At 41.1% G+C, this 18467-nt stretch overlaps 1 protein-coding gene across 1 annotated transcript in view; it reads left to right on the top strand.

The window, feature by feature from the left end:
* The first annotated feature begins 275 nt into the window (after nucleotides 1-275).
* PSME4 (proteasome activator subunit 4) overlaps nucleotides 276-18467 on the top strand; it is a 97988-nt gene continuing 79796 nt past the window's right edge. Inside the window, exons 1-3 of the mRNA XM_063443970.1 lie at nucleotides 276-549; nucleotides 14506-14646; nucleotides 15904-16020. Coding sequence (XP_063300040.1) covers nucleotides 347-549; nucleotides 14506-14646; nucleotides 15904-16020 — 461 coding nt within the window. The 5' untranslated portion in view covers nucleotides 276-346. The remainder of the gene's footprint in view (nucleotides 550-14505; nucleotides 14647-15903; nucleotides 16021-18467) is intronic.

The following is an 18467-nucleotide window of genomic DNA, read 5'->3' as shown; positions in this document are numbered from 1 at the left end:
GTAGTCACTAGCCCCCTGGTGGTGAATGGTAGTCACTAGCCCCCTGTTGGTGGCTGGTAGACACTAGCCCCCTGTTGCCCTGTGAGCTGTCCCAGTGTTGTTGCAGACTGATGCTGACAGTTACAGTAACGGTGACTGACACTCCAGTGACACGCCCCGTTAATACGTCACGCGGAGTAGAAGTAGGGGCGGAAGTGACGTTTTGAAGCCGTGTCGGGTGACGTCTGTGCCCGCCCTCCGGTTGCTTCGTCACCGGTGTGCAGGCTGAGAGTTGGCTCGGAGGGAGCAGACAGTGAGTGAGAGGCCGGTGAGTGACCTACACGGAGCGGGCTGAGCGGCTCCCAGCATGAGCTTCGCCGAGGAGAGAGCCGCACAGCTGGGCTTCGTCCCCCAGAAGGAGGTCGTCTATAACCGGCTGCTGCCCTATGCCGACCGGCTGGACCGGGAGTCCAACGAGCTCCTGGCGCAGATCAAAAGCAGCCTGGGCCGGGCCGTGCACCTGCGGGAGCTGTGGCCGGGGGCGCTATTCTGGACCCGGAAACTCAACACGTGAGTCCCCTGTCTATTGTGTGCCTGTCCCCCCATCTGTCATCTATTAACCATAACCACTACCCCATCTGTCATCTATTCACTATAACCACTGCCAGAATCTATCCATCCACTATAACCACTACAAACATCTATTAACCATAACCACTACAACCACTACCCCATCTGTCATCTATTCACTATAACCACTGCCAGAATATATCCATCCACTACAAACCTCTATTAACCATAACCACTACAACCACTACATCCATCTGTCATCTATTAACTACAACCACTACCCCATCTGTCATCTATTCACTATAACCACTGCCAGAATCTATCCATCCACTACAAACCTCTATTAACCATAACCACTACTACCACTACATCCATCTGTCATCTATTAACTACAACCACTACCCCATCTGTCATCTATTAACTACAACCACTACCCCATCTGTCATCTATTAACTATAACCACTACAAATATCTACCCCCCATCTGTCATCTATTAACCATAACCACTACCCCATCTGTCACCTATTAACCATAACCACTTCCACCATCTACCCCATCTGTCATTTATTAACCATAACCACTACAACCACTACCCCATCTGTCATTTATTAACCATAACCACTACAACCACTACCCCATCTGTCATTTATTAACCATAACCACTACAACCACTACCCCATCTGTCATCTATTAACCATAACCACTACCAGAATCTATCCATCCACTATAACCACTACAAACATCTATCACCATCTGTCATCTATTAACCATAACCACTACAAACATCTATTCACTATAACCACTACACCATCGATCACCATCTCTCCCCTATGAACTATAACCACTACAAACATCTATCCTCTATCAACTATAACCACCACCCCACCTATTCACTATAACCACTGCCACCATCTATCCCCTATTAACTATAACCACTACCACCACAATCACCATCTATCCCCTATTCACTATAACCACTACCACCATCTATCCCCTATTCACTATAACTACTACCAGCTTCTATTCCCTACTTACTATAACCACTACCCCATCTATCCCCTATTAACTATAACCACTTCCACCTTCTGTCCATCCATTATAACCACTACCACCATCTATACATCCACTACCATCATCTATCACCTTCTGTCCATTCGCTATAACCACTGCCACCATCTGTCCATTCGCTATAGCCACTGTCAACGTCTATCCATTCACTATAACCATCTCTGTCTTTGTGCCATCACTATAACCACTACCACCATCTATCTGTGCCATCCTATATTCACTACCACATGTGTGCCATCCAGTGAATGGCAGTGCCTCTACTACTGTCTGCTAGTGTATTGTGCCACTGTATGAATAGAGGTAACTTTATCACTATCTGTATGCCATGGTACCTCTGTCATATTATGAATTGCAGTGCTTCTTCAACTGTCAGGATGCTGTGCCATCCTATTAATGGCAGTGCTTCCACCACTACCTGTGTGCCATGGTGCCTTTAACGATCTATGTCAGTTCCTCTACCACTAGCTGTGCCTGTATTAACCTGTGCATGACAGTACCTCTATCACCACCTAGGTACCTGTGCTATTCTATGTATGGAAATGCCTGTGCCACCATTTGTTTTGCCAGGGTGCTTATGATCAGTGTATAGCTATGCTCGTGTCTTGGTGTGAGCCAAGGTGTCTGTGCCAAGCTGCACCAGGCAATGTCTGGGGCACCATCTGTGTCCATGGGTACTTTCGCTATCCTACTAATGGCAGTATGTGTGACAATATCTTTGTGATGACTGTGCCACCCATTGTATGCTTGTAATCCTGTGCCACCAAATGTGTGCCAGGTGCTTGACAAAACCTCTAAATATGCAGTTTGGTAAATAGTGTGTGTATGTGAGAGAGAGAGAGAGAGAGAGAGAGAGAGAGAGAGAGATATATATATATATATCCCAAACATTTACAAGGACTTGATTATTGAAATGTATACAAGATGACATTATAATAATTGCTACCTTGTATATGTTATAAGTCTCTTCCCAATAAAGAGAATTAGGCAGAGTCCACACCCCCCACCCACTATTTTCCAAGTCAAGGGCTTTCTCCTTTGAGAGGACCCGGTTATGGGAAATATTTACCACTGGGTTATGTTAAAGTCAATGCTACCCAGCAGGGTGCAGTTAATGTAATTTTAAGCACGCTTCTTTGAATGCAATGTAGAACCCTCGCCAGACTGGCTGCGTGAGACTGGATCTGTGCCTAGTAATATCAATATACTGGATTTTTTTTTTTTCCGAGGGTATAGTTATGAAAATGTTTGATTCTGCACGGCACTGTATATTTCAATTACTAATCTTGACACCTGAGATTTCTATGCATTACACCAACATCTGGGTTCCCAAAGGTTAGCCATGGCTGTTATTATAGTGGTCAGAATTTTTCTCCTTTAAATATTAAGGGTGTTTGAAATGTATACTACGTGGCATCAAAATCCATGCTGCACTATGGGTGTGTGTGTTTTTGTTTATAAGCATCACGATTGCATGTTGGCATCTGGTCACCTTGCATGTGTCTGTGTAATATAAATGTCTTGTCAGTAGTTTCCTGTGCCAGGTCATTTGACCTCTAACACAGTGGCTGCAACATCCGACAATGAGCTTGTTCTCTGCCCTGTATAAAATGAATAGAACAATATATATTATTGTAATCAAAGTAATATTGCCGGTATCATTACAGTTGTTTGAACTGGACATGGATGTTCGTGTATTGTTCTGTATGTGAAGGCCTTTAGTCTGTATGTGTGACCTTCTGTTTTAATACAGAGTCATGCACATATTAGAACAGCATAAAACCGTGAAGCTTGTGTGATGATCAGCTTTCAAAGTGACCTACATAGGCCATCTTTGATTTTGTACATCTGTTATCATGGTGACCTCTGCATTTGTCTGATATTTAGATTAGCCTTATTCTCAACTTTACAGAGGCATAGCGCTCCTGTTTAACCCTCTGCTTGCCAGGGGTGCTCCCTCCTACTGTATCTCAATGGATAATAAAGGCATTCGCTGGATCATGAACACGAGTCCCATGCATAAAATGTGATTTTGTTTGTGGTGGAAAAACATTTACGTTTGTGGGTTTTGTCTAAACTGTGAATTAAAACGAATTGCAAAACTCAGTCTAAAAAATAAATTGAGCTTTGACTATAATGATCTGGATGATGTGATCCATGTTTTACAATTTGATTTTGCTGAAATTTTGTTGTGTGTGTGTGTGTGTGTGTGTGTGTGTGTGTTTTTTTATTTTATTTTTTTAAATAAACCCCTATGTTTATAAGTTGTACTTAACCTAAAGCAATATCATGATTGTGTTATAAGGTGTCTTCCGCTACTCATTCTGTTATGCAATCACACACTTTCCTTAAAAACAAAAACAACTAATGGGTTACATTATTTTCTACCATAGGTATGCTAGTAACTTTCTGCTCCCCTCTCCCCCCCTTGTGAATTCTACCAGTGATTGAGTAATACCGTGTGCATATGACAACCATTTATTCAAAATGCCAATGTGTCTGTTTTGTGTGCCTATAACGGTCCATAAGCCAGTCCCATGTGTGGGCACACTCTGTTCTTTAATTTACTTCCTGTTTCTAAGGGTCACCGCGTTTGCACTGTCACTGTTTTTGAATTGATTTTGCTCAGTCACTGGATTATCTAACGACATTTGTGTCATTTATTTACTATTGCAGTGCCTGTTTGTGTATTATGATTGTTATATATTTGATGGCAAATTCCTTGTAATACAAGCACTACTTGCAAATCATTTCTAAGAATACTATGCTAAATATAGGCACATCCCACTTCAGAGCCACAACTGTGTATAAAGCCCTAATGCTTAGCGAAAACTTTTATTCAACGTGCCTGTGTGCCCAACAGACTTTGCTCTAGAATTCCTTCCTTATTTAGCCATCAGTGATTTTTCTCACACGAGGGGACTAAGTAAATAGAATTGTGGCTGTTCTGCTGTAAAGGACAAGAAAAATTGTGGTGTGTGTGTGTGTGTGTGATTCCTGGATAGTAAGTATTTAATTTTCAACATGTCTGTTGCATGCAATGTATTATAGCAATAACCTAAAATAAAGATATACAGACTGTGAATGAATATAAAGACTGTAGTTTTTATTTAACAGGTTGTATTGCACATAACAATTCCAATAATAACCAAAATTGAATAAACCTTAAAATAATGTTAAAACTAAGCTTAACCCCTTAAGGACACATGACATGTCTGACACGTCATGATTCCATTTTATTCCAGAAGTTTGGTCCTTAAGGGGTTAAAGGGAAACTACAGGCACTCAGACCAGTGTTCCAGGTCCCTTAAAAGGATATTATATTGCCAGGAATACAAAGCTCCCTCTGCCTCCCCCCCTCCCTCTTGTTCCCGCACCTTTATTTACTTACCTGATACCAGCACCGATGTTCCTTGGAGCTGGGTCACGGCTCTTCTTCCTCAGACGTCACTCAACGAGGTGTCGCTAATACACATGTGCATTAGCCTCCCCCCCCCCCCCCAAGCCCAAGTAAAAGCATTGAATCAATACTTTCCAATTGGGAAATGCCTGATGCTGGATGTCCTCAGAGTGTGAGGACGTCCAGTGTCAGTTAGCGGACCAGAAGCACCTCTAGTGGCTGTCTGGTAGATACAGCCGCACTAGGTCTCCCCTGCCGCATGGAATCAGGTAAGTGACTTTGTTTTCCTGGCACTATAGTTTTCCCTTTGAACCAATACAATATGCACTGCGATCCAGATTATCATTGCGCCTCTGTCCACCCCCAAAATTGGAGGCAACCTGGCGCCATGACTTCAAGGCTACGGCAGACTATTAGTAGGGTGGATGGGATGCTTGTCTTGGCAAGCTGAGGGAAAATATTCAGCTCACCAAAACTAATGCCTTGTATATACCTGCAGTGCTGCACGTTCTTGATGATCCCTAGCCAATCAGATTATTGGATTTATGCGCCACTCTTGCTGTGAAATTCCGTGAAAAACCACCCCATACCTGTCCTACACTCTACCCCACTATTCACTATGACCAGCAATGGACAGTTACAGAGGTTGCTATAATGCCAGTGGGATTTCCTACTGTAATAGTGTTGCAGTGACTGAACCAACTACTTGATTTCCCAAAAATCATGTGTGCGTGACCTTCTGCTGTTTAAATGGCCCAATAAAGTGGACAAGATGGCAGCTTTGGGATGGATTGGATAGTCTGTCATTTGCTGACGCGTTCTGATTGTACAACCTGTCCTTTTACATGTTACATTGATGTTAACACTTTACTAGTGAGAATCTTTGACACAGAATGGTCTAACCCTATTGCGACTCGGTTTTACTCTGCACTTTTTATTCTAACAGTCCTGACTTGTTCCCTCGCTCTCGGAGATTGAGCAATGTGTTTTCTGCAATATCGAACCCACAGAGAGGGTAAAAAAAGCATATGCTAGGTGATATTTAAATAGGTTTGAATTACTTGCCTTCAATATGAAATCACCTGAAACATCATGTGAGATGTTGACAAACAGCTGATGTACAACGCAATCCCTGCTGTATAGAATTACACTTTATGACATTGTGATCCTGCTTTGCCAGAGGTCTGTGTTTTATTTATTTATTTTTAACCCGGGTGTTTTCTGCATTTGGCTTTCTTCGATGGACATAGTCGGGGACTGATTTTTTTATTTTTTTTTTCCAATTATCTGAAACCAAAGCTGATACACAACATGTTCTCTTGCTGTCATATTTTCCAGGGTTTTATTATGTTTGGGAAAATGTTGAGATCTTGTTTGGACGAACTAAAACTAATCAGGCACATGGGCATCTTTAATGCATCTTAAAATGCGTACAATCACTTGTGGAGTTTATCATGCAGGAGACTCAGACCTCAGAAGAGTTTTCATATAGAATATGATTGTGTTGTCTATATAATATAACATATTAAGAAATTGTGATCAGTCTCCTCTGGAGTATTAAATTTCATTTTTATTTTATTTTTTTCTTTCATGCTTTTGTGTGTCCCACCCCCCCTTTTTATGAATAAAGGCTGCATGGAAAATGTGGCCTACAGTGTGATACATTGTTAATAATAATGTGGTAATTACATAAAAACAAGTTTTGGCAAGATGTCAGTTTAACGTGTTTGAGGAACTGACTAATTCATCTGTTTTACAAAAACGACTGGATAAATAGCATTTATAGCGCCCATCATAATATATATCCTATTAGACATTTGAAAGTGCATTGTGTTATGTAATTGTCATGTTTGTTCAACCATAATTCCCCTCTTTCTCTGTTTGTGTACTCTTTGTTTTTGTTTATTTTGTCAAACCCCTCCTAAATGGTTTGGCAGAAATCTAGGGGACTGCATCCAGATAATCTTATCAACATAACCACTACACTGATCTGTTTTGTGTAAAAAAAAAAGTGATTTTGCTAAAATACCTGCTTTAAAACCACAGCAGAACCTTTGGCCTACTTTCCTAACTGCCTAAATCAGGGATAGGCAACCTTCGGCACTCCAGATGTTGTGGACTACATCCCCCATAATGCTGGTAAAGCATCATGGAAGGTGTAGTCCAAAACATCTGGAGTGCCGACAGTTGCCTATGCCTGGCCTAAATAGTGATCTTAGAACTATAGTGTCAGGAATGCACGTTTGTGTTCCTGACACTATATTGCCCCTTTTACCGATTTGAGAGAACAACACTATTACAAGATGTAACCTGAATTCGCACAGTTTATTATCCATTTAAACTGTCTATTAACTTCCATCTTTGCAATAAAGAATCTTCATTTAAAAACTGCAGCTTTAAGGTATGGACTGGGATTCAGAAGATACCTCATCGGATTCCTTCCACCTTTTTACTACATATTAATTTTCCTATTACAATGTTACCATTTTTACTTGTAGTTTACTACTGTAATATCTGTAGTTGCAGTTACCTGTAGTAATTAATAATCTGGTTGATAGGATTTAATAGGCAACTGGGATCTTTCCCTGGGGTCCAGTGGGACTGCTGTATCTTTTTGCTCACGAGAAAGCAGTAATCCACCTGCAGCTCCTCTCTGCTCCCTGTAGTGATGCAGAGGCTGGAAAGACTACATTTTCTAGGACCCGGCATCAATATACTGCACGAGGGAGCAGAGAGGAGCTCCAGGAAGATCACTGCTTTCTTGCGCGCCACCTTTTCCAATCACCTTGATATGCCCTGGGGCGGTTGGCTAGCCGGCCGGCTGGCTACAATGCTCCCTTAGCCGACCGCCTCCATGCTTCCCAGAAAGGGCGGCCGACTACAATGCTCCCCGAGCTGGCCGCCCACTAAAGGGCAGACAAATCCCAGGCGCCTGGGATTTGTCGAGCCCTGCATCAAAGCATAGTCTTGCTAAATATCTAGTAAGTACATCATCCAATTACTTGGGAACCAGCAAGTCCTCTTTAAGAAGTCAGGTAACTTATGCAACATTAAACGAACTCTAGTGTCAGGAATTCAAACCTGTATTCCTAAGACTATATAGTGTTAAACTAACAGTTTAGCTTCCTGGCACTCCTCAGATCGCGTTGAAACGTAAGTTTTCTTACTTGCCGCGGCTGCTCCCGCCCCTATGGCTGAGACCTCAATCTTGATCTCAGCCAATCTAATGCTTTCCCTTTGGGAGGCTATTGCACATATGTGGCAAATTCCCACACTTTGCCAGTCTGCATGTCCTCATAGAGATACATTGGATCAATAATATACATGGCTTCACAGTATCTATTCGGTTTAGACAAACGCCCACACCCTGCAAAGTCCAGGAACAAAGGGAAAATAAAACGTAATTAAGTTATAAATTGCCGTAAATCACACTGTTCGAGGCTTTCTGCTGCTGGAATCGTTATTCTTCAATAGTACAAGCTACACGCGAACAGCCATGTTTTGTCATGTCTTACATGCAGTAGTCTTCCATCAATGTAATAATTATGTGTGGGCAGTTTACTTTTTTTTTTTTTTTGTAATTTGTTTAGTTGTTTTTGTGTTCATTCAGATGAATGGTCTAAAAGTAGTGTGAGAGGGCGACATTCTAACTTTCGATAAGCCTGTTATTTGCTCTTTTATGTCTTTGTATCGAATACGCTGTGAAGTTAATGGTCAAACAGTGTTGTGAGCCTGGAACATTGGTACTTTTTCACCCCCTTTCACTTCAATTTCATGAGTTAGCATTTAGTTTGGCAATACCACATGCCGATATATTTAAGATAATCATTCAAACTGATGTGATTGCATTCTGCTTGCTGCATGTTCTGTTCCTGTTTGAGTTTATGGTCCCTCACTAGCATAGGGGGTAAATACGCTTTTCTTTTATTTTTGTAAAAAACATTTTGAATGATGTAGTGAGTGGCGGAATTATGAGCCACACAGCAGTTAATCTAGGATTATATCAAAGTTAGATGTTCAGAAGGCATGTGTGAAGCTTCCCATGATCTTACTTTGTGGTTATTTGGTGAACTGGTGTGTTTGCTAGTTTGGGCAGACGTTTTTCGTGTGGGATCGCAAGAGACAAAATCTTTGGGGAGGGTGGGTGAGAAATGCAACAATGTTATCACAATATGATAGAATCATGTTAGAAATGTTTGTATGGTAACATTTTAAGTGATTTTAAGAAAAAAAAGTGTAAAATCATCAGAAATGTACAGTTGGAAACCTGTCTCCAATAATATTGGAGAATATTTTTTTGTTAAAGTGCTGTGAATATTTGACCATTTTATCTTGGATTTATTCACGAAGTGTCAGGATTACTAGTTGATCCAGCATGCAGAAATAGTATCACACCAAGGACTAAGGGTAACGTCTCATCGGACCTTACAATGGCCGGACTTAATGTACCGCGGAATAGTCAAACTTCTTGCCGAGGTCAGGGAAACAGAATGAGACACAACGACGAGGGAAAGTCAAGGATACCAGAAATCATGAAAGTCCATAACGAAGCCAAAGTCAAATACCAGAAATAATACGATCAGAAACACTCTCTTGGATAACCAGCAAAGGGAAACCACGACAGGGCACTGACAAAAAAGGTAATTTGGGTTTATTTAACCCTCCTTGGTCTGTAATTGGCTGTCTCTAACCCCAAAACGTGTGCGCGCGTCTGACGTGAAGCCGCACACACGTCGATGCCATCTTTGATATGGACGAAGGTAAGTTCTTTATAAAAATCCGGTCTGCAGCGGCCAGCGTTCTTAAGAATGTCGCACCTTCTGGGGACCGGAACAGAGGGACACTTGGGTAGCTGCCTGCCGAGCCCCAGGTAAGTTGAAAACATCTCTGACGGCGTGGCTGCTATGTTTGAGTATGCGAATGCAGACACTTTTTTTAAATTTTTTTTTTTTTAACTACTATAGCTTGGCTGGTGAATTTTAAAGGGACACTATAGTTACCTGAACAACTTTAGCTTAATGAAGCAGTTTTGGTGTATAGAACATGCCCCTGCAGCCTCACTGCTCAATCCTCTGCCATTTAGGAGTTAAATCCCTTCGTTTATGAACCCTAGTCACACCTCCCTGCATGTGACTTGCACAGCCTCCCATAAACACTTCCTGTAAAGAGAACCCTATTTAGGCTTTCTTTATTCCAAGTTCTCTTTAATTAAGATGTTCTTATTCCCTGCTATATTAATAGCTTGCTAGACCCTGCAAGAGCCTCCTGTATGTGATTAAAGTTCAATTTAGATATTGAGATACAATTATTTAAGGTAAATTACATCTGTTTGAAAATGAAACCAGTTTTTTTTTTTCATGCAGGCTCTGTCAATCATAGCCAGGGGAGGTATGGCTAGGGCTGCATAAACAGAAACAAAGTGATTTAACTCCTAAATGACAGTGAATTGAGCAGTGAAATTGCAGGGGAATGATCTATACACTAAAACTGCTTTATTTAGCTAAAATAATTTAGCAAATTTTGCTCTTTTTGCCTAAATTTTACAGTTCGGTTTTCACTTCCTTGCAGTTCACAGTTTAGCGATTTAACGATTTGAGATGAAATAACGTGTAGCCTGCATGCTATTTGTACCCCAATGAACATGTTTTCTGCCTTTATCTTCAGAATGTTTGCTCTTGTCAAACTAAATGCTTTCTTGCTTTTACCTGTCTGTAGAAAGTCCTGCAGACAGTGTCAGCTTTCTGCAATGTGCTAATCCTTTCTTTTTCTTTTATTGAATGTTTTTTTTTTTTTGAGTTCAGCCTTTTGATGCTTTAGACGTATTGCTAATTATTTAAATAGTTAATGTATATTTGAAGGCAGCCAGTTTTAAAACAACACATTTATACTCCTGTTATATTTATAGTTTAGTAAATATTTAATGTTGCACTTATTGAATTTTTACCCGTCTGTGGTTTTTTTTTCTCCCCCCCCCTCCCTCCCCCTCTATACTAGTATGTACATGTCTCTGTGTGAATTATGTATATATGTATTTAATGTTAAACCTTAATTCCAGTGCTACGTGGGTATGCCAGCGATGGCTCTGCCCCAATCACCCTCTTTGGCTGACATAAAAAAAAAATCCAATGAGAAAGCATTGTATTGGAGATTGTCAATTCTGATGATCTCAGCCGAGGAGGTGAGGTGGGGGGCAGAGCCAAACGCCACGCTGGTTATTCAGCATCTCCTCATAGGGATGCATTGAATCAATGCATCTCTATAGGGAAAGTGCAGCGTCTCTATGCAGAGTGTGGAGGTGCTGAATGTCAGTGCGGAACCTCTAGGGGCTGTCTGACTGCCAGTGAAGGTGTACCTGGGCAGCAATGTAAACACTGCCCTTTCTCTGAAAAGTGTGTGTGTGTGTGTGTGTGTGTGTGTATATATATATATATTGTATATTCTATCATATTTTAAATTCTATGCCCCTAATCTTTTGCATTGCTGAGTTTTTAGTGGTGGCTGCTTACCTGTGCTGTGTACACCAGCCAACTTATCACTAAAGCTACTGCAGAATACAACCCCCTATTCCCCTCTCCCCAACCCTATTTGCCAAATATCAGTATATCCTAAAATGTGGATCTCTTGGAACACCTAGATTAGCCCCTTTGTCTGTCTGATTTGCATTATCTGTACAGGATATGTAGAAGTTTTTTTATTTTTTTATTATTATTTATTTAACTATTTATTTATTTTTACCACAGTAATCTGTGGTTATGTGTCATTGCCCATTATAGCTATCCGGGTTTTTTGCTTAAATGAGAATTCAAAGTGAATATTTAGACCTAAGGCCAATATAGCGGTCAGATATGCTTACAGTTCAGCTACTTAAACTCTCACTTTGAATTGTCATGTTGGTGAATAACCCAGTGCATACTTATGTGTAATTCCGGAGACCTTTTTTCATTATTCATTTTTAGTAATTTGCACCTCTGTGTGGGTAGCTGCATGATCCTTGTAAATAATCCTTGTTGGAATGTAATTAAAGACTTTGTATCCTCAGTAACACTGGGCACCTCTCGTCCGGCAAATCTAGAAGAAGATGCTACTAAAAGTTCTACTGTACACAATAAATCGGCCATGGAATGCAAAATTAACACCAATTTCAAAGAGGGCTCCAAATCGCTTTAGGGGATGTGGCAACTAGGCTGTTCACCTTCCCTCTGTATGTGTAGTACTAGCATTAACTTTATTATTCTGGGTACCAGGATCCCCCTGTGGATATGACTGTTTCTTTACGATCACTTTGTTTAATATGTTAACCCATAGCTCAGGGACATAATTAGTGTTTTGTGTATTCTTGGTCGAATGTGTTTGTTCTGTTGCTCTGGTTTTGCCTGTATGAGTGACTTATTTGTATGTTAATGGCCCATTTGACTATGGTTCTTCTACCCATTCCTTCTGAGCTTACCGCTTCCATCTTTAGAGTGTGATCTCTTGGTAAAGCTGACTACTGTTTGTTATCTAGCACTGAGCTTTACATGTTAAACAGCCACGTAGTTCCCAGACGTGCTGAAGGGCATATTGGCCCTCGCTGTATTCTGCTCTCTTGAGAGCATGCTTCATGTATGCTTGTTAAAACTAATCTTATTGACTTGTTTTGTTGTTCATAAGGGATGCTTACACCTTAAACCGCATTTGTTTCAATAGAAAATCCTGCTGGAAGAAAAGCTTAATAGCATGGTGTGGTTTTTGTTTTATATACTTACTTACACGCATTCACTCTAAGTTTTGTACCTGCTTCTGGCAACTTTCTACTGTTGCATTGCTGACATGGGGTATATTGGTCTCTGCAATCTGTGTCTCCGCTTTCTGCTGACGAACTGTGGACAGCATCTCTTGTTTCAGCACCGACACTTATTGAAAATGTATATTTTCAGGGCTGTTGGTTAGCAAGGTGCTTCTTATTATAAGCAATTATATTTAAAGAACACTTACTCTAATCCTAAGGAATATGATAAACCTCCCATAAAGCTACACCATTCCATTTGACAAGTTCCTGTTTCCATTTTTTTATTTTTTTTAAATGATGTATAAAATATTAGCAAAATCTGGTTTTACAATTTCTTGTATACCAGATATATATGGATCAGCAATATTAGCAGATATGTTAGTACTTTACATTTTTACATTTTAAACTAGGTATTCTAGGGCATGGGGTGTTTCTAGTTGTCAGCTGTTGGATCATAATGGGACAAATATCAATTTGTTTAAAGCATATGATTGTCTGTTTTAGCTTTTAGAGAGATCCTTTTTAATGCAGAGAATCTTATTTCGAAATGCAATACTGAGACCATATTTGGGTTATTTTACAAAAGTGAGAAATCAAAGTGAATTTCAAATTGAAGGCCAAAAGAGGTGATTGGAAAATAAATCTCTAAGTCCGTTATTCTTTCAATTCGGCTATACTGTCCTTGAAGGAATGCTATAGGCATTAAAATGTAGAAGTAAATTCCTCAGATGCATGGCCTATACACCCAAACTGCTTCATTAAAGGGACATAATGGGCACCCAGACTACTTCAGCTCATTGAAGTGGTTTGACTGCAGGGTCCCTATTGCACCTAGTGCAATGTTTGCATTGCAGCTCAAAGTCTGACTTCAGTGGGCACCGAGGGGTGCTTTCTTGATTGAAACAAACCTTTGGTCCGGTATTTGACACTGGACGCCCCCATGCTCTGCATGAAGACACCCAGTGTCCGATTTTTTTTTTTTTTTTTTTCCCCATAGGAAAGCATTGATTCTATGCTTTCCTATGGGGAGGTCTAATGCGCGCATGGCATTTGCCGCGCATGCACAGTAGCGCCTGCTCCTCGCAGTACGTCAGAGGGGGCAGAGTGCAAACCCAGCACCAAGGGACATCCGTGCTGGCTTCAGTTAAGGAACTTAATAGTTTCTAACCCTTTATTTACATGCGGGAGCACAGGGGAGGGGGGAGGCACAGGGAGTGATGGTGCCAGGTATACAGCTTTGCATTCCTGGCACTATAGTATCCCTTTAAGCTAAAGTCGTGTCTTTTTCAATTTGAGATTTAATGTGAATTCTCACATTCGGGAATAACCCTGGATGTGTTGCTGTGCCTTGCATACTCTGCATGTAAAGTGTAGTCAGGATTACAGTTACAGCATTGACAATGCACAATAAAACCCTATAATGCCTTTTACCTGATAGTATAGCATTTTTATTTCTGGAGAGTAATATGTTCTGATGGCACAGCTGTATCCCTCTTTGCCACATGCAGTTATTCTGAATTAGATTCCCAATGATGGGTCAGCCTGGCTGCTGATTTAGCACCATGGGAAATGTATTGTACTCGAAGTTTGCATTTACTTAGAGTAATTATCGCTGATGTACAGTAGTGTGTGTGCGTGGTACTTTTTTATACTAGAAACCTAATAGTTGTAAACATGTTCTGCATGAACCTGCTTTTTCATGGCGTTGTGTGTTCTTTTCTAGGTATATTCGACTCTATGGACGGAAGTTCAGTAAAGAAGACCATGTGCTTTTTGTCAAGCTGTTGTACGAGATGGTGACTATCCCAAAACTGGAAATCAGTATGATGCATGGATTTGCACGTTTGCTAATAAACCTATTAAAGTAAGTGAGAGACCATTTCTTTTATCACCTTTCACTACACAGACTGAAAGGCAGGCCTGAGGCCAATAACATTCATATTCCAATGTAGCAAAATCTGTTTCAGTAGAGCAGCATATTGCTATATTTTCATATTGTGTAATCGCTTGTATATTGCTGCGGGTGGAAGTGTCATACCTCGCCCCAAAGATCCCAGCTGTGTCCTGAGTAGGGGCTGCATCGTGTAGTTTTCAACTCAGCTCCAGTTACGCTGATGGCACCCATGATACAGATTTAATTATCGGAGCTGCTGTTGGTAGCTCAGCTATATATCCCCGGTTTATGTGTTAATGGTAGACCCCATACAGCAGAATGAGGCTCCTGATAGGTGGATCCTGGTCTTGGTCTCTGCACAGCTCTTTGCTGGCTGACTGGGGAAGTGCAGCTGAAATAGGGACACAGTAAGTGTATCATTATTTATTTTTGAATACATTTTGCACTTTAGCAACTACAAGTGTTGATTGTTTTAAATGCGCTAATCATTGAGCTGCATTGGGGAGACTGTGATTGGAGAGACATCCAATCCAATCCAAGTTTAGATAAGGAGAAATGCAGGATTGGCAAGCTGTATTTAGATCGATCCCCGATGAAAACCTGTATAGGTATTATAAGTAAATTAAAAATGTCAAGGAATGTGACTGCTCAAATAAACTTGGAGATTTAGGTTGTTTTCTAAGAAATCTCAAGTAAGCAGAATTGTTGGCTGAACTTTGCTGAAAAGGCAAATGACTTCTTGCTACAACTTTACATTGGGGAATTTGCTTCTAAATAACAGATGATACAAGCTGTAGGATCAGCCAGGCTTTTTTTCCTTCTCGCCTTCCATTTCAAAGATGTGCAAATTTCGATGTGTACTCTAAGATGAAGGCTATAGTTATGCGTAAATCCCACATTTCTGAGTAGTAATATGAAAATGCATTTTGCAATCCCTTTGTAGAAAATGTTTATGCATATTATTTTTCCTCTCCCTTCCCCCCATATGCCATGTCTTGATAGTTGTGGTTTAATCTCCTTAAGGAAAACTTATTGTGTGTGTGTATATATATATATTTTTTTTTTAGTGCATTTCTTAGCCTGTCTGTCTCTGTAATCATTTCTCTCCTTCTACCTTATGATCTACTTGCTGCATTTAAATCCTTTCTAGATGGTAGTGAGTTTATGTAATAGAAAATGGGATGTACTTGTACCTGAAGTTAACAGTTCACCCTACACCAATTCTAGGAAGAAAGAGCTTCTTTCGAGGGATGATTTGCAGTTACCCTGGAGGCCACTCTATGACATATTGGAGAGAATATTGTACTCTAAAACAGAACACCTTGGCCTCAATTGGTTTCCCAGGTAAGTGAAATCAGTTCTTCTGGTTTGTAATTCCAATTGGGCTATTCAATGTCACTAGAGCATATAAAGTGAAACTGGAATTTATTTATTTTTTGCTCCTGAAATTGCTTACTGTGGCCAATGAATTAAGTTTTCTTAATTGTGTTACTTTTATCGTTCGTTTAACTGTTTTTTTAATATACCTGAATTTTTTTCCCCCTCTCTATTCTTATTTTCTCCCTCTCCGCCCCCCAAATTACCCCCCCCCCCCCCCCCCCCACACCTTTCTTCACTCGTTCGAACCACACTGCTCTCTCTGTTATTACCTACTTTCAAATGTCAAACTTCTTTTTCCCTAAAAATATTGTCATGGAGGCTCTGTGGATCGATTTCTAGCCTCCGTTGTATACTGAGCAGCTTGGTAGGCAAAATGTAATACAGAATGATCTGAGGCTATCGGTTAATGTTCAGACCTTTTTCAGATAACTCTCCTCAGAAAAGCAGGGTTAAAAAAGTCCTTTAGGAGTAAGAAATATATATTTTTAAATTGGTATTTTCAGGATTTGAAAACCAGACCGAGAATTAATTTGGCGTTGGAGAATTTAATTTAAATTTGAATTTAAGTTAAATTTTAACTTGCGCAGCATGACTTAAAGGGACACTCTAGGCACCCAGACCACTTCTGCTCATTGGAGTGGTCTGGGTGCCAACTCCCACTACTCTTAACCCTGCAAGTGTAATTATTGCAGTTTTTTTATAAACTGCAATAATTACCTTGCAGGGTTAACTCCACCTCTAGTGGCTGTCTACTAGACAGCCACTAGAGGGAACTTCCTGGTTTCTAGCACAGGAAACCTGTGCTAGAGCGTCGCTGGACGTCCTCACACTGTGTGAGGACCTCCAGCGTCGCTCAAAACCCCATAGGAAAGCATTTGAAATTATTTTTCAATGCTTTCCTATGGGGAGACGAAATGCGCATGTGTGGCATTGCCGCGCATGCGCATTAGGTCCCCTCGGCTGGTGGGCGATATCGGTCTCGCCCACCGGCCGACGCAATGGACAGGAGGAGCGTCGCGGAGGCGAGGGACATCGCCGCTGCCTCAGGTAAGTCACTGAAGGGGTTTTCACCCCTTCAGTAACCGGGGATTGGGGGGTGGGAGGGAGAGGGACCCTCCAGTGCCAGGAAAACTGATTGTTTTCCTGGCACTGGAGATTCCCTTTAATCTTTTGCTTTCCAAAAGATTGGAAAGGGGCTTTATTTTTATTTATTTTTTTAAGTATTAAGTAAATTTGTATGAAGAAGGCTTTACCTGGGTTGGTACTAGCTTTTTAAAAAGCCGCATATGTGGTTGCTGTGGTAACCTCATAGCCAATGCCACTAGCCCTGGCTAGGTTGTGCATGGGCGGAGGTGTCCGCTACATAGGAGTTTTAACCTGGTTGGGGGAAGCGTCCTCAAGCAGGAGAAAATGAGACCGGGTGGAACAAAAGAAGAACTAGAGGTGGATGCTACAGAAGATTAACACCCACAAAGCAAAGGACATGATGGCACTGGATCGAACGTGACAAGAATATGAATGCTGCCCCTTTAACCAGTCTTAAATTGCTGCTTCAAGCTTAATTCAGGAGAAACGGTGGCTTCTTGCACCATAGCCGGTACAGACGTACACATTGCTTTGCTTGGAGGTTCCCTTAAAGAACAAATACAGCTTGTCTGGTGAATCAGATTGATGGACCACTGACGTGCAGAAGCATTTATATTCCTTTCGTATGAATTTCCTAAATTTTAGATACCACTCAATTCCACTTTACCTTTTTAGACTTCAGCTGGCCCCATGCAGTGTTCCTGAAGTTAATTTAACTTCCTCACTAGAGAAGTCTCACATAAAGTAAGGCAAACCTTGACAGAAATGTATTGCTCTGTTTTCCCTAATTCCGGAGCTCAAGGCACATGACGGCGCAGCCTATTTAATGATCGCCGCTGCTGAGCACTTAGATTAATAAAAATGGCATTGATTAATCTGTGAAGAGGGGTTCCATGCAGCCACTATAGATGTAAACCTGCACTATGCAGAGCAACATAAAAATAGCACCGAAACTTCCCACTGGCTCTTGCTGGTACTTTAGTTCACATCTGTTAACCCCTTGCATTCATGCAAGTTGGCAGGAGCATACGGAATACACAGTATATCTTGGAATTCCAGCAGTTTATTCAATCTGCTTTTGCTTAAAGGGACACTATATAGTTGCCAGAACAACGTCCGCTCATTGTAGTTGTTCTGTGGAGTATAGACTGTGTTTGCATGAAAATGCCTGCAGGGACGGTTTTCAGAGAAAAGGCAGTATGTACATTGCAGCCTAGGGACACCCTCCAGTGGCTACTCCTCAGATGGCTACTAGAGGAACTTCCTGTGGTAGTGCTGCACAGTGTCTCCTCGCTCTGCCTGGATACTCTGAACTTTCCTCATAG

Source organism: Pelobates fuscus, chromosome 2 (assembly GCF_036172605.1).
Source record: "Pelobates fuscus isolate aPelFus1 chromosome 2, aPelFus1.pri, whole genome shotgun sequence".
Taxonomy (NCBI): Eukaryota; Metazoa; Chordata; class Amphibia; order Anura; family Pelobatidae; genus Pelobates; species Pelobates fuscus.
Note: the sequence above shows the minus strand (reverse complement) of the source record. Positions and strands in the feature narration are given on the sequence as shown.